This window comes from Ptychodera flava, chromosome 21 (assembly GCF_041260155.1).
Source record: "Ptychodera flava strain L36383 chromosome 21, AS_Pfla_20210202, whole genome shotgun sequence".
NCBI lineage: Eukaryota > Metazoa > Hemichordata > Enteropneusta > Ptychoderidae > Ptychodera > Ptychodera flava.
Window position 1 is genome coordinate 3,164,289 of NC_091948.1, and position 15,492 is coordinate 3,179,780.

A 15,492-nucleotide genomic window follows, 5' to 3' on the forward strand; every position below is an offset into this window, starting at 1 on the left:
TACTGAACGCAGTGCACTTTAAAATTAAGTTCATGTAACGAACAGTAAAGTTTGACAACAGGGGTTGAGGATCTTGCTGGTAGATATTTTAATTTAAGTTTTCTCGCATGTACAAATAGACAATATCAACATTTGTTCTCTGTTGTGTTTTTTATCCATTACAGGACAGTTACCTTGGAGATGAGTTCAAGTCCCAGGCTGATGTGGTCCTGTCGCAAGACTCCACCTACCAAGGCGACAGAAACTACCAACAAGGGGCCGGAAACTTCTCTCAGTATTAGAAGACCTGTGACAAAGACACCAGTCTGAGTTTGAGGAATAAAAAAGAGCAAGAGAGAAGACATAAACAGGAAAGGAAGTGACAGAGAGAGAGATAACAAAACAACAAACGTAATGACAACCTATGGGAATGTACAATTGTTACCCGGTAACAGTTGTCATGGCAACCAATGAAAGAAGAGCAGCGAAGAAAACTGCATCAATGCCCAGAGGGCGCTCTGATGCATTTTTAAGGGCAAGATCTGCTGTCTCATGCCGCAAACTATTCCGGACTGATATCTCAAAATTTGATGATCATGAAAACTTGAAAACAAATACGATACAAAATGGACACAATAGTTGTCTGAAATGGATCTGCTTTATCATCCTTATCAGCTGCTTTGGAAACAATGGGTGAGATGAGAAACTCTGCAGCAATTGTAAAATGGTGTGAGATGACAGGAATAAAACAAATAAAAGAGAAAGTGACATAAATAAAGCAATTCTTGCATGAAAACAAAAAGCTGTTGTTGCTTAGGAAGGTGGGTGGTAAATGTGAAGGCCATTGCCAAGTCGGTTCACCTCGGTGGTGTACCGATTCAGGGCTTATGAGAAAGAGATGAACAGGAAATCGCCATAGCGTCAACATGATATGTGCACACGTGGCACTCTTGTGAATACAAGTTTTGCCAGCAGTTGGTTGACGTGCGGCTGCATCAACACCTAACATCCTAGGACTGGTATTGGCAAGAACATGCTGCCAGCAAAAGTACGCCTGGTACTGGATCAGGAGAAAAGTGACCATTGGGTGCAGGATCGAATCTACCCATGAAATTGTTAGAGAGAGAGTTGGTCATGTGGACTGAAGAAAAGGAACCGTGAGGCTTGTGTTGCAAGGAGAGTTAATTTTAGTTTGGCTTACAGCTACTGCAGAGTTTTTACTGTTGTTTTTATAGACTATAAAGCAAAGATGTGTTGGCTCATACATGGTATCTAAAAGAAGAATGAAAGACTGGCAAATTATTAAGATATGAAGCTTTCGCCATTGTCATTGATTTCCCCGTTGTCCGATGTAATTGCTAAGTAAGTTGAAACGTAAAATTATGTGATGACCAGTTTTTGCCGTCAACATAGGATTCTTTTGCCAATAACAAAAAGATAAAGATATACTGCAAGGCTGAGGAAATGCTGTAGCATAATAGAAGCTGACCCTGGGAATGGAAAACTTGTCAACATGCTTTGACTTCAGTTTGTGAGAATGGAGGGAGCAAGACCACATACATGTACATTGCTATGTTTCAACCTTGCCTACAGTGTGTTTTTGGTTAATGGAAGCATGCTTTGGTAATTCTGAGTCTGTCATTTACGGTGTAACTTCACAGTTATTCATCTGAAAAGTCGTCATAAAGGAAGGGGGCTCGCTTTTTCATCTCTTACCAGCTGCATACATTGATAAAGGACTTTGGACCAAAGATTTTACAGTACAAGGCTTGGCACTCATGTTGGCTACGGGATTGGTCACTACTGTATGACATGGTTCATCATGCTTTGCCATTTATCTCTGTTGCACAGCAAGGAACGAACATTTCATGCCAGGCATGTATGACCAGAGATCATTTCAGAATAGAATCAGTCTGTATGGCTCATCAAGCTTTGATGTCATCCATGAATGGATGTCACTGCCTTGAAGTGGTTCAATCATACATGTCATTGGCAGAAAAGTTCATAGAAATTGCTATCTCTTGCATGTTTCTTCTCTAGGCTTAAATTTCTAACTCCCGCAATGCATATCCGAAAGCTTTGACAACAATCAAGTGCCTGCCTCCCTTGTAGTTTATTCTTGCTGCTATGAACACTCTCTCTAGATGACCAGACTCCTTGATCTGCCCTGTCAGAACTAGACACCACAACAGCCTTGGCATATCGCAGCTATTTCCGGCTGTTGCAAGAAAGCGTAGAACACCCAAGTATTTGAACAGGAGCTGTATCATAGGTCAAAAACATCAGTTCCCCTCTCTCCCCCCCCCCCCCTGCAACTCAAGTGCTGTGGTCCTCCTCCATAGAGCGATGCCATAGGCACACCAGAAGTATAGCTATTACTGCAAGATCAGGGTCAGCGGAAGAAACCTTCACAAACTGTGTCGCAGTGAAGCAAAAATTAATAAAACAATGGATAGTATGAGTTTTTTTAATTCTTTTGTTATTTTCAGTGTTGTTATTTCATTGTTATCATTTGGTTGCGTTGTGCGGTTCTGTAGCTTTGTGTTTTGGATGTTTTGAAACAACTCCTCTGAGAAGTAATATATACGGCAGTTGAACGGAGTTTGTTTAATTCTTCCGGTGTTTCCAAGTTGTTTCATTTCTTGAACATTATGGTGCATACTACATGGGAAAGCTGGTTTTTGTGTTGCAAATCATTTTGAGGTACGGGTGTTGTGTCTCCAAAGAAATATGAAAGCAAAAAGTTATACTGAAGTATTGTTGGTATAAGAAATTGTGTAGCTGACCAATGCAATTGTGTTATTTTATCCAACTTCTGGAAAATACTTCCAGTTATCATAGATCAAAAATAGTTTAAAGAGAGAGCAGGCATTTATAAAGTCTTGTTGTTTGGATTACATTTTTGGTCATGTGATTCCTATCAAATGGACAGACCATTTTACAATGAACTGATACTCTCACAATGATGCAAAACCAAAAACCAGTTTCACCATCGAATTGAGTAAATTCTTTTCAGAAAGTATTTTTCCTGTATTTTTTCCCTTTCAACTAACAACTTCTATTACAAACTCTCTGTAGTTGGCTGCCGTTACGCTTTTCAAGTATATTAACTAGAAACCTGGTTGTTTTGGGTAAAAAACACAGCATTTACTTTTTGTACCTTCAATTTCCAGAAATTTTATTGCTTTTCTGTTTTAATGAACTGTCAGGCGTTCGCAGGAATTTGTGAAAATTCACAAAATGTGTAGTACTTGTATGAACAGTAACAGAAAGCATAAATTAAAACTAAAAGTTCGTCGCTTGAGGGCGCTCTCCACGATATTCCTCTGAAATGAATGTTTTTGCATGTTCCAGACTCTTGGGGAAGAATACGGAGAGTACCCGGAGTGACAAATCTATTAGTGAAATATTAATGAATAAGGTCAAAAGAAGTAGTAAATGGGTATTTCCAACCAAGGTGTAAAAACTGACAGAATTCAGTGAACAATCTATGCATGTTGCCGCATATACAGCATTGATTGTGGTTGCTTTTGCATAGATACCTTCCAATACTATATATTTACTTCACTTGTCAAAGTATGGATTGGAACATTTGGCATCATAGGGGAACTCTGAATCAGACGTACAATAATAGAAACCAAACGATACGATGGAAGGGTTTATTATATTCCCCCAGTGTTAATGTTACTTTCACAGTTATGGATGAATGTGTACTGTCTTTGTTCTGCTGTTCTATGTCGTACAATTTGTGTGAAAATAGTGAAATGAACACACATGCAATCAGCGAATTCCGTCATAAGTCCCATGACAACATACAGAATAGTATAACAACATACACCTACATAAAATGTGTGTCTGTAGAAAACAAAGTATGCATTGTCTTCTTAACACTTGTTTTGTTTTAAATTTTACCTCTATCCCCTCAATATATATAAATGTTTGTCATATTCCCAGCAGTATCATAGCATTGTATTTCAACCTTTCTTAAGTAGTTTTCAGTTATTATTTTGAGTGAAATGTACCATGGTCAGCTGTTTCTACTGGGACTACACATAAATACCATGCATGGCAGCTGAACAAAGCATGCTTGTTAGAATCAAATCACAGTTAACAAACCAAAACACTGCTTTACAAATTTTCACTTGGAGTACTCGATATTTTCTCACAATGAATTTATTTCATTTTGACTTCCCCAACATTTTTCAGTTGTCGTTTATCTCAAGTATCAGATGGAATATTTGCCAACCACAGTATGTTTTACACAGATCTTTGCCAATCAATGTTCAAAACTAGCTTTTCACAGAGTTAGCTCATATCAAGTATCTGAGGGACCTTCAGGAAGTCAAACACACAGTCTCTGTCTGAGCTAAGGGAACCCTCGATTCAAAACCTGTTACACGTCAAATGGCCATAAATTTTTTTCCTGTTTGAACATCCTATACCTGCATACGTCATTAATACTGTCTGATGTTTCTGATCAGGTTATATGCAAAATTTGTTTTAGCTTTCCCAACACCAACCTTTACTGGCCGTAAAAAAAAGATCATGATGTCGGTTGGCAAGAGGTATGGCTGAAGAGTATGATGTAAATTTTAAGTGATATATTTCACTGTCTTGTAACACCCTGTGAAATATGTTCAGAATGCATAGTACAACTTACAGTGAAAGAAGTCCAGAGTAACTATCTGGAGTGGATGTTATATGTATTGAGAGCAGCTGAATTTTAGCACACATCAGCACTACCACATTTGCATTTTCTGCCTTGTAGAGATTGTCAGATAATTTGTGTGAGTTTATGTAGATTGGAAATAAAGCACTGCTTAACCGCTGTCCTTGTCCGGTATTGTACATTCTGTTGTACATTACAGTGGTTTGCTTTGACCCATTGGCATCATGCAAACTAGACATATTGTCTAAATTGAGGTGTTGCCAACACTGTCAGGTGTAATTATCAGCTAAGCAGTAACACCAGTCGATCACAGAGAAAACGTACTGCAGGAGGTCAGATGTAGTCAAAACAACTATGATACGCCTGAAAGCAGATGATACGTCCGGGACAGTTAGCGGGCTGTACGTGGACGTGTATAGTGGTGTTGTCTTGACTACATCTGACCTCCTGCTAGACAATGTTTTAATATTTGCAGGTTTGATTTCTTTGTGACTGATATTACTGCTTGGCTGATAGTTAAGCTAAGCAGTGTTGACAACACCTCAATTTGGACAATATATCTAGTAGTTCTATTGCCAACAGTCAACGCGAACCACTGTATTTTGATCTTAGATACTTGAATGCAAACTGTCAACAAGTCTTTGATTTCAATCACTCAAAAACAATAATTTGTGTACTTGTTTATTCACTTCATTTTGTCCTTTTATGATTTTTTGTATGTCAACTCTCTTCATGATGACAAACTTTTCCATCATCCCTCAACAAGATCGCTAGTTTCCTTGGAAACAAACAATTGAATATTAAACAAGGTAGAATGCGCCTCGGAGACACATATTCTGACTCGTAAACTTTCACAATTCTTTCCTGATATACCACTTGTGAGGGTTCATTTTAAAAACCTTTCACCAGCTTCGTTTTTCAAAATTCGAAAATTTTTATTTTTCTCCATAGAGTTAAGACTGAGATTGCTGCCATTTTGAATTTTAAATATCGTTAAATCTTGGGTTGTTTGTTTCTCTCGTACCAAAATTTTCACAGTGGTGACCCAGATTTTTTTTAATCTTGATTTTGAAAGAGAATGATTGAAAGATTCCTTTAGTAAAGTTTGAGCCAAAGTTTTAAGTGTGTCACTTTCAAAGGGCATAACTACCTTAAAGGAGACTATTTGTTGTACTTCAACTCTTAACAGTACACAAATTGTTGTCGCTGTCATTTTAAGGCAGAAAGCAAGTAGGGGACATGATCCGACTCAAATTTTTACAGTATTTGTTTGGTCTATCACTTGTGGAGGCTCATGCCTAATAAAGTTTTCACTGACTAATTTTGCTTTAAAACTGAAAGTTTTCCCCATACAGTTAACACAGAGATGGTGGCCATTTTCAATTTCAAATGTCCATAAAGGCAGTATTGAGTAAATGTACAAAATTAAGTACAAAATTTTGCACAGCGTCCCCTGATTTTTATTCATGATTTTGAAAGGGACTGATTTAAAGTTGCCCCTCATTGAAAAGTTGGAGCAAAATTTAAGTCTTTCAATTTCGAGGCACATAGTACATTAATCATAAATTATGCTGACCTCCCTGTGAAGGTGGTGAGAACCTAACCTGTTCACCCCTATTCCTTTTATAACAGTCCATACTCACCGTTAAGAACAATGGGTTTTGTCTAAAGTTTGATGGTCAATGGGTAAAAGCCTAAAATTGTTGATGATGCTCCATCTGACCAGACCATACAAATAGATTTTCATTCACTCTGGAACATGTCTGCAAGCTGTTTGCCAAAGTATAACAGTTCATCATAGTGAGCTGTGTGTTTCCACATATAATCCATCTGCCCAGACCCCTTTCCTTTTATCAAGGACAGCACTGGTGCAATGGTCACTGCGCAATACTTCAATTGAGTACAACAAGTATCAAACAGTCTTCCACATATCAGTTGTTAAAGCCCCTGTAGCTGTAACTCTTGAAATTTGTTGACCTGAAAAAGGCTTTCTATTTTCTCTGGATTTCTTTAAATTCTACAGATTTAAAGGATATAGTCTTTTACCACTGAAAAATTGGACAAGTAAATTTAAATTTTAACCGTTATTTTGATTTCCCGCCATTTTTAAAAATTGGTAATATTACAAAGAAAACATAGCATATGGTGTCCCAGTGGAAAGCATTCAGCACTATGCATTATATTGGACTACTCTGTTGTTTCTGTGAAGATTCCAATGCATATATGCACTGCGTACTGTGTTTTTGCTTTATTTGCATGAGGGCGCCATTTTATGTTTGGGCAAACATTTATTATTTATCTTGCTCAAAATTGCACATGTAGTCCCAGTGGACAGTTTATTCTACCTGTATAAACACCCCTCAATGAGTACATTCCCATGAACTTGTTTTAGTTTGGAAGTAAAATCACAAAAAATAATGCTAAAAGATACAGCTATTGGGCCTTTAAGGTAGAAGGCGCCTTGGGGACAAGCATTCAGACTCTCAAACTTTTGCAATATTCCTTTCGGCCTACCACTATTAGGGGCTCATTTTGAAGGTTTTGGAGTAAATAAAGTTTTCACCAGCTTAGTTTTGTGAAAATTTTCAGATTTTATTTTCCCCCACAGGGATGACACATTGGTGGCGGCCATTTTTAAATTAAAACATATTGCTAGATATTTGGTAATTTTTTCCTCCAGTACTGAAATTTGCACAGTGACCCCCTAATTGTTATTTGATTTTGAAAGAGAACGGTTGAAAGTTTGCATGATGAACGTTGAGCTAAAGTGTCAGTCTCAATGCCAATGCCAAGCCTCTACTGCTGCTGAATTTTAGATCACCTTTTTGTGACCTGGCAAGAGATTCAGTACTACTATCACTGAGGATGACATTATAAACAAAAACCAGCTTTCCCATTATAAAGAATCATTAAGTTGGGTCCTATTAAGAGTAAATATCTTTATCCCGTTTTAAAATTGATTGTAACATCCCCCCCCTCCCCATCCCCCAATTAGTACACTTTATAAAGACCACATCACTACCAAATTACTATGTGTATGGGACACCGAATACAGGTAAATATCAGAGTTCAGCCAGACAAGAATGGTTCTATGACTGTATATACTAAACTTCAAGTTTTTGACACATAATGTAGCAAATACCACTGAAAGGTAATTTAGAGAAAGAGCAGTTCAAAATATTGAATACTATGTAAGGAAACCAAGAAATGCCTGATTTCAATAATAAAGCATTTGATTTGATATTCAACAGAAATAGGTAATGTTTGAGGTCCTGTTTGCTTGGCAACTCTATCCAAAACTAACATCAGATGGCAGGCAGAGTAGTTTGTGAAGCTGCATCTTGGAATATGGCAGGAAACTTGCGTACACATTCTTTTTTGGAGCTATCGGAGATAATGTTCCACTGCCAACTTCTGAAAGGGATGGTGCAACCAGTGTAGTTTTTTTCCATTTTGAGACCAACTTTGTTCAAGACACTGTTTGCGACAAAGATCACATGGCAAATTAAATGAGACGTCTGTCCATGGATGTACTTGTGAGATGATATATGTGCTACTCAGTGTGAGTTCATTTGTTCAAGTAGCTTTCTTTCTAATCAAGATCTCCATGACTTCCGAAAAGCGACACCCCCTCCAAGTTTCATTCCAACACATAAATCTAACACAGTGACTGGCAATTGCAATAATGAATAGTTATTTCATTGTAATGCAATGCATTTAAATGCAATTTGCAGTCTTTTAAAGCTTTATTTAGGGAAGTAAATAAACATGTTCATTATAAATCTACCATTTGTGTTATTGTTTTTATTGCATTGTTGGCCAAGGCATAGGGAGTGTATTAAGGTCATCATAGTCATATCAACTAGTCTCCACACATTTGATTACAAAAGGAATGATTTATGCCAGCTACATAGTAACACCTGATAGATTGCACTTTCATCTATGCATTTGACAGTACCTAGGTTGGATTTACTACCACACATCAACAAGTCCAGTTTCACTTCCCAAATTTGCAGAGGGCTAGATTTCTAAGTGTTTGAAAGATGGAACACAAACATCCATCGATATGGAAACATTTACATACTTTCAGCCTCTGGCAATATGGAAGCATCTATAGCATCTATGTGACTGTACCATGTTACAGTTGTTACAACTCATTGAAACCCAAGTTTTCCGAGTTATCACATCTTGTACGGAAGACTATGATCTCTGATTGTTTTATTATCAACAATGCTGCTAGCAAAATCCCTGGACTCATCTTATCCCTTTTGTTACCATGGCTTGGTTGAATCATAGTTCTCGAGGGTCTATGGTTGAATCCTATCTGTTTCAATTGCAACGTTCAACTACAACTTATGGAGGGAAATAGGACGAAAGTGGTTCAGGGAGCTGAACACCAAGGCCAGGTTTCAGCAATACGAGTTTTCAAATATCGTAAGTTGCACTGTAACCACTGTAAATATGACTTTGAGGATGCTTGACAATGCCATATGGAATATTCGGTACTCTTTGACTGTCCACACTATGCATACACATACATGTATTGGCAGAACTCTACATCAACGCACATCACAGAGAATAGTATCACAGCCCTTTGTTGGCCTCAATGTCTTTTTTTTCTGCAAACTCTCCATCATTGAGCTAGGCATGGCAAGGCAGAGAATTTGCAGTGTCAAAATGTTGGATGCGAATACTGCCTTGTCTTGCATTGCCCTCATCAAGGGGATGCAAGGACTTTGTAACAACAGGCTGTGAAAGAGTATGGAACGATCACCTCCATATGGCACCCACTCTTTAAACAATCTTTCAGTGTAATACATAAAAATCTGTAGTTTCTGCATTCAAAGAGGTTTGATAAAGAATGGGCAAAACTTTGGCAGGAGGGTGAGATAGGAACCCTAATCATCTACATATCATTAACCTTTTCATTCCGTGTTCCTTGCTTGTGTGGGATCACCTATCCTACTGCAAACAATATCAAACTCTGGAGGTCAAAGGTTAAATATTGATTACTACATTTCAGATCATGGAATCTCTAAGGGGATGGGGAAATATGGGAAAAATTACTCACCAAAGGCAACAACAGTTCAACGGATTTTTTCCTGAATGTCCTGTAGTGAAATAGCAGATACCTCATAATTTGAAATTTCACACTGCCTGAAATGGGGTCTGTGCTGAAATTTCACACTGCCTGAAATGTGGTCTGTGCTGAACTGAAGTTTGCCTTTGGAGATAACACAACAACACATTACACTGGAATCCACGGTTTAAGTGCAAACTTTTATTTTAGTAAATGACTCTGATCTTTCACTTTCCATTTACAGTTGAGTTCTTTACTTTTATTTCGATTTTGATGTGGACTCTCTGACAGACTCCCTGGTGGAAGCAGATCTCTTACGCTTCAGAACGGCTTCACGCTTCTCCTTGGCCCTCTGAGCCAACAATTTGGCATACTCAGCAGCATCCTCCTTGGCTTTGATCGCCCGGCGTTTCTTCAGAGCGAGACGGTGGCGTTTACGCTGTAAGACCACTGGAGTTATGAGACGTTGAATCTTTGGGGCTTTTGTTTTCTGTGGTTTACCTGCAAAAAAATGGAAGAATTGCAAGATGTTTTTGTTTCCCTACCAGTTTATTGGGACTACATATAGCACAGTCATGCATTACATACTGTTTACATGTAAACATTTTTTGATTTCTGTGAAATAACTGTAAACAGACAAATCTTGTGCGTTAACTTACACTGACATATAAAATGCTACAGTACTGAATTCAGTTGAATTCAAACCAAAGTATTTGTGTAGTATCTACAGTAACAATTCTGTTGTCTTCTAATATGACAGTATTACAATGAAACATATGACAGTATTGATATGTCAGTATTACAATGAAACTAAACAGAATGTCCTATAAACTTTACTGGCATTTTGGTCCTATTCCTGTAGATGTTTAGTGGCGTAGCCTACAAACACCATTGTACAATTTTGAAATTGGTAAAATATTCTTTTGTTTAAGATAAACATTGCCGCTGTATAACTTTGCTTTCTGGCAGCCCTTTTAATGATGCTGGCATTTTACACCTTGGTATGTGTGATGTATAAAAACACAGTATCAGCTCATTGCATTCACCGAGTTATGTGCTGAAATTCCACAGACTCATTCTTTCTCACCTCAAAATGATTAAACTTTTGCATATCACAGACTACAAGTACCAGGATGTAGGATAACAAGAATGACCCACAATAATGTCAATATTGCATACACCTTGACTGTTTTTGTCTTACACTTTGAAAGCACCTACATTTCACAAGTTTTTCCCACATCATATCGGAGTCTACACTTCCATCAGTCAAGAAGGAGCATCTGTCATCTCCGTATCGCACTCTCCTATCCTTAAAGAGTGCTCCTTGGTTTAAGGCATGGGTCAGGCGTCAGATTGTCTTGCCAGGAAATTTATTTAGATTACAGTTTCAAATGAAACCAAAAGGCTATGACACCTTCATAATCCTCTTACAGACTAGAGCAAACTCGATCCCTGGGATCGAATCCCCTACCTTTAAGATATGAGATGGCACAATGTAATGCCAGCCATGCAGTCTGAGTTTTTCTAACTTGACACATTGCTTACCTTCTTTCTGTGGGAGTGGTCTCCTGACAACATACTGGCGTACATCATCATCTTTTGACAAGTTGAAGAGTTTACGAATTTTGCTGGCTCTCTTGGGTCCAAGGCGACGTGGGATGGTGGTGTCGGTCAGGCCTGGGATCTCACCATCACCTGTACGCAGTGCATTTTGAGAAAGGTAATTACTGTCACCTTCAATACCACAAGTTACAACAAAATAAAATATCTGTAGCGATTTCAGTATTGGATATCAAAAATTAAATACCTTAAAAGGACAGACATGTTGTACTCTTATTGTTCTAAGTGTGCAATTCACACCTTGCATACTTTTGTCATTCAATTTTAAATCTGTTGAAATGATTCCACTTTAATACCATAAGGCATGTGATTCAAGCCAGTGCTAAAATGTCTAAGATGAAATTTTGAATGACGAAAATTCAAACAAAACTGAACAATTGATGAAAACAAAATCAATTTCTTTGAACATCATTTACAGTCATTTCAGTTGTTGATCCCATTATCAAGTGAATACAAGCCTTGTAATATTTACTTTTCAACTACTTTCTAGGGTGAATTCTTTTGCACTAAATGGGTTGTGATCACCTTTGTGGATTGCAACTCAAATTAGTGGTACATTTGCAGTTTAGATATATTAATGTCAAACTAGGTGTTATGAGTAACAGTTTCCTGACTGTTTCATGAACACAAAACAAAGTCTTCCTTTCACACTGCTTACCTTTCTTGACGATGACAAGACTGAGTACAGACAAGTTGGCATCTACAATGCAACCACGAACAGACTTGCGACGACGTTCACCCTTTCTGCGAGGGCGGTAGCACGAGTGTCCCTTGGATAACAGGAGTCGCACTCTCATATGTGTCAAGATACCTTGCTTCATGGGAAATCCTTGCTTGTCATTCCCACCACTGATTCTAACCACATAGCCCTGGCGGTGAGGAGACACAGTGTCTTAAAATTGCAGTCAAGGAACAGACAAACATGTGTGTGTTTGTGTCACATGGGATGATGTTTCAAAATTAGTACCCGTCATTCTGATGGTGAGAACAGTTAATAATCATCACATGCACTCAACAACCACTTGCTACAAAAACTACAAGTCAACTTACAGTAGTACGTACATGTAGGTCAAGATGTTTGAAAAATATGCATCCGCACATACATACCCACATATATACAGACGCCACCGACTCATCATATAAGCTTTTTGGTATTTATATACAAAACCAAATATGAGCTCAAAAACATTTAAAACTATTAGGGTACTACACTCAAAGGCTAAATATCATACACCCTTCTCTTTTAGAATTGAGAACAGATGCACAAAAACTCAGCAAACTTCAAAACATTCTTATTGACATGTTGTATGTACAATGACTGCCACACTATATATTACGAGACGAGGAATGCTATCGAGATGCAAGAGACCCTCGTCAAAAAGCAATACAGTACTTTTGTTGACATCAATTTTGTTGTGTGTTTGTGTTCGTTTATAGTTCTAGTCGTTATCAGTGTGATGTAAAACATAGCCTCCTGATGTGGAAGGAAGGTATGCCGGTATCTCAATAACTCGACAACAACAACATGCCATGTGGCGGTTTGCTGTACATTACATTGGAGGTAGTCTGGCGATCTAAACGTTTCACGAAGATGACGAAATATCGATAATGATATGTCTACTATACCTTCCATTCATCGCCGAGAGGTTCCGCTGATACTTCTTGGCTCATACGTTTTTCGTAAAATGAACGAAGTTTTCTTTCATCGTCCACTTCGATCGTTTTCTGGCAGCCAGTTGCCGGATAGCTTATATTAAGCTGAAAAAAATGTCAGAAATCAGTAATATGAAAAACAGTGCGGTGCTGTTAATAAGCCGGGAAACTGCAGAATATTAAAACGTCAAATTTTTGCTGACGATAATGAAATAACTCCGGGGATTTTCGTTTCCGACGTCCACATTATATTCCTGGACGTCGCCATATTGGCTTGGTCCAACATGAGCGTACGTCTAACAGAATCGGAGTCATCCAGCATAATATCGGGTACCTTACGAATATGGAAGAAACAAAACGATAGTCAAAACCTCAGAAAATATGTTTCTTTCAATATTGTTTTATTCAAGTATGGCATTGGGCGAAAATTTCGGTTTAGATGTTACCTTCATGGTTGAGGTATACGCCGGCCTCAGCCACGATCGAGAAAGAGGCCATGTAATCTCGTTAAGCGCTGAGGACCATGCGAGATTACGCACTAGACGAGATTTCGCTTTTTTCCCCTTCCCTCCCATGGTGGCGCTCTGGCAATCGGATCGCAGCAGCGCAGCGAGCAGCGACACCACAGTCGCTCGAGAGCTATTCAGCTCTGGGACTATTCGCCCCATAGACGAGTATACAGAAGCGAGAAGCTATTCAGCTCTGGGACTATTCGCCCCATAGACGAGTATACAGAAGCGAGAAATACCCCAAGTCAGGAAATGAAATGGCTATTTCGTATAGGGATTGTGCCACCATGTCATCTTCGACGTTCGATTTTACCGTGAAAAGTAGCAAGTTCATCTATCATGTAACCGTCGACCGTTCCCTATCATTCTCAAAATTCATACCTGGTACTTGATTTGCTTCACAAACGCTCGTTTCGTGTGATTTCGGCCGAATTCGACGGACACGTCGCTAAAACATAAGCGTGAGCAACATTCCGGTCACCTTACAGTGGACGTTGGGCACCTCCACTTTACTGACGTTAGCGCCGCGTACCCATGAGGGGTGACTGGAAGGTTGTTCATGCCTTATGTTTTGGCGACGTGTCTTCTGAACTGGCCGAAAATCACACGAAAATTCATACCTGATACTTCATCTGCTTACAAAATGCTAATTTCCTGTGATTTTCGGCCGAGTTCGAGAGACACCTGGCCAAAACATAAGCGTGAGCAACATTCCAGTCATCCCTCATGGGTAGGCGGCGCCAACGTCAGTAAAGTGGAGGTACCCAAGAGGTGACCGGAATGTTGCTCACCCCCAGGTTTTGGCGAGGTGTCCGTCGAATTCGGCCGAAAATCACACGAAACAAGCGTTTTTGAATCAGATAAAGTATCAGGTATGAACTTTTAGAATGATAGGGAACGATCGACGGTTGCATGATAGATGAACTTGCTAATTTTCACAGTGAAATCGGACACGGAATGTTACATGGCGCGGTTTTTATAGCCATTCTGTTTCCTGACTTGGGGTATTTCTCGCTTCTGTATACTCGTCTATGGGGCGAATAGTCCCAGAGCTGAATAGCTCTCGAGCGACTGTGGCGACACGTACCACAGGGGGCTGTCTACATGTCCGTCCCCAAGGGTGGGTAGATGTTTCGTTGTATCGCTAATAAAGATATATTCTACCAACCTTTGGTGTTTCGGTCTTAACTTAGCACTGCCCTTGACAATCTTGCGTATACGTTTTATCAACATGCTGCGTCTATTATCTGAGGAGTTCGAGTGCCTAATTAGCCAAAGTCAAGGGTAAATTACTAATCTGTGGACTCTCTCACCAGATTATCACCGGATTAAATTTTACAAAGTCAATAACGAACGCGCTAGCAAGGTATAATTGAAGTTCTCATGTTGATAAAACGTATACGCAAGATTGTCAAGGGCAGTGCTACCAAAGGTTGGAAGAATATATCTTTATTAGCGATACAACGAAACACCTACCCACCCCAGGGGACGGACATGTAGACAACCCCCTGTGCACGTACAATGCTCATGACAACGCCGGGAACACACAGCGTCGTACACAGGGCCAAGTAAATATTAGAGTGGGTTTCAAATTGGTACTTTGTTCATAAATTTACAAGATTACTCATAAATTTTACTAAATTGGCAGCAGCATCTTACAGTCTAAAACAACAGAAGTAGCAACACACCTGGAAACAAATTTATTATTAAAGTGAACACAAAGTCATAAGCTTAGACTTTTCACATGATTATTTATCACAATACTAACAACCAGAAATAGCGCAATTGAAACTATTATGCTTCCGATGGGACACAAAAAAAGAAAAATAATTGTTAAATACCAAAGTGGATGACTTTACACGTGGCTACACGTACGACAAAAATACGACAACAATCTTAAAATAAAACAGCTTGTCTAGCGAACAGCAGGGAACTTGTGATTTTACTTGCGTTTCAATAACACAATTTACCAACATTTTGCT

General features: G+C 38.9%; 2 protein-coding genes across 2 annotated transcripts in view; one reads left to right on the forward strand and one right to left on the reverse strand.

The window, feature by feature from the left end:
- The window catches only part of LOC139121103 (regulator of nonsense transcripts 1-like), a 37,236-nt gene extending 32,428 nt beyond the window's left edge, over positions 1–4,808 (forward strand). Inside the window, exon 21 of the mRNA XM_070685741.1 lies at positions 165–4,808. Coding sequence (XP_070541842.1) covers positions 165–281 — 117 coding nt within the window. The 3' untranslated portion in view covers positions 282–4,808. The remainder of the gene's footprint in view (positions 1–164) is intronic.
- A 5,101-nt stretch (positions 4,809–9,909) lies between these two features.
- On the reverse strand, positions 9,910–13,577 carry LOC139121105 (small ribosomal subunit protein eS6-like). The gene is made up of 5 exons (XM_070685743.1): positions 13,448–13,577; positions 12,975–13,106; positions 12,007–12,217; positions 11,274–11,423; positions 9,910–10,229 (listed from the first exon to the last, which is right to left on the reverse strand). Exons 1-5 carry the CDS (start codon positions 13,574–13,576, stop codon positions 9,988–9,990), a joined length of 864 nt encoding a protein of 287 aa, XP_070541844.1. The 5' UTR covers position 13,577; the 3' UTR covers positions 9,910–9,987.
- Between the last annotated feature and the right edge of the window lie 1,915 nt (positions 13,578–15,492).

Coding starts and splice junctions, on each gene's coding strand:
- LOC139121105 (XM_070685743.1), bottom strand. CDS start 13,576: ATGGGAGGGAAGGGGAAAAAAGCGAAATCTCGTCTAGTGCGTAATCTC. Junction 12,218..12,974: donor CTCTCGGCGATGAATGGAAG/GTATAGTAGACA, acceptor CCTCACCGCCAG/GGCTATGTGGTTAGAATCAG. Junction 10,230..11,273: donor ACCACTCCCACAGAAAGAAG/GTAAGCAATGTG, acceptor ATTTTTTTGCAG/GTAAACCACAGAAAACAAAA.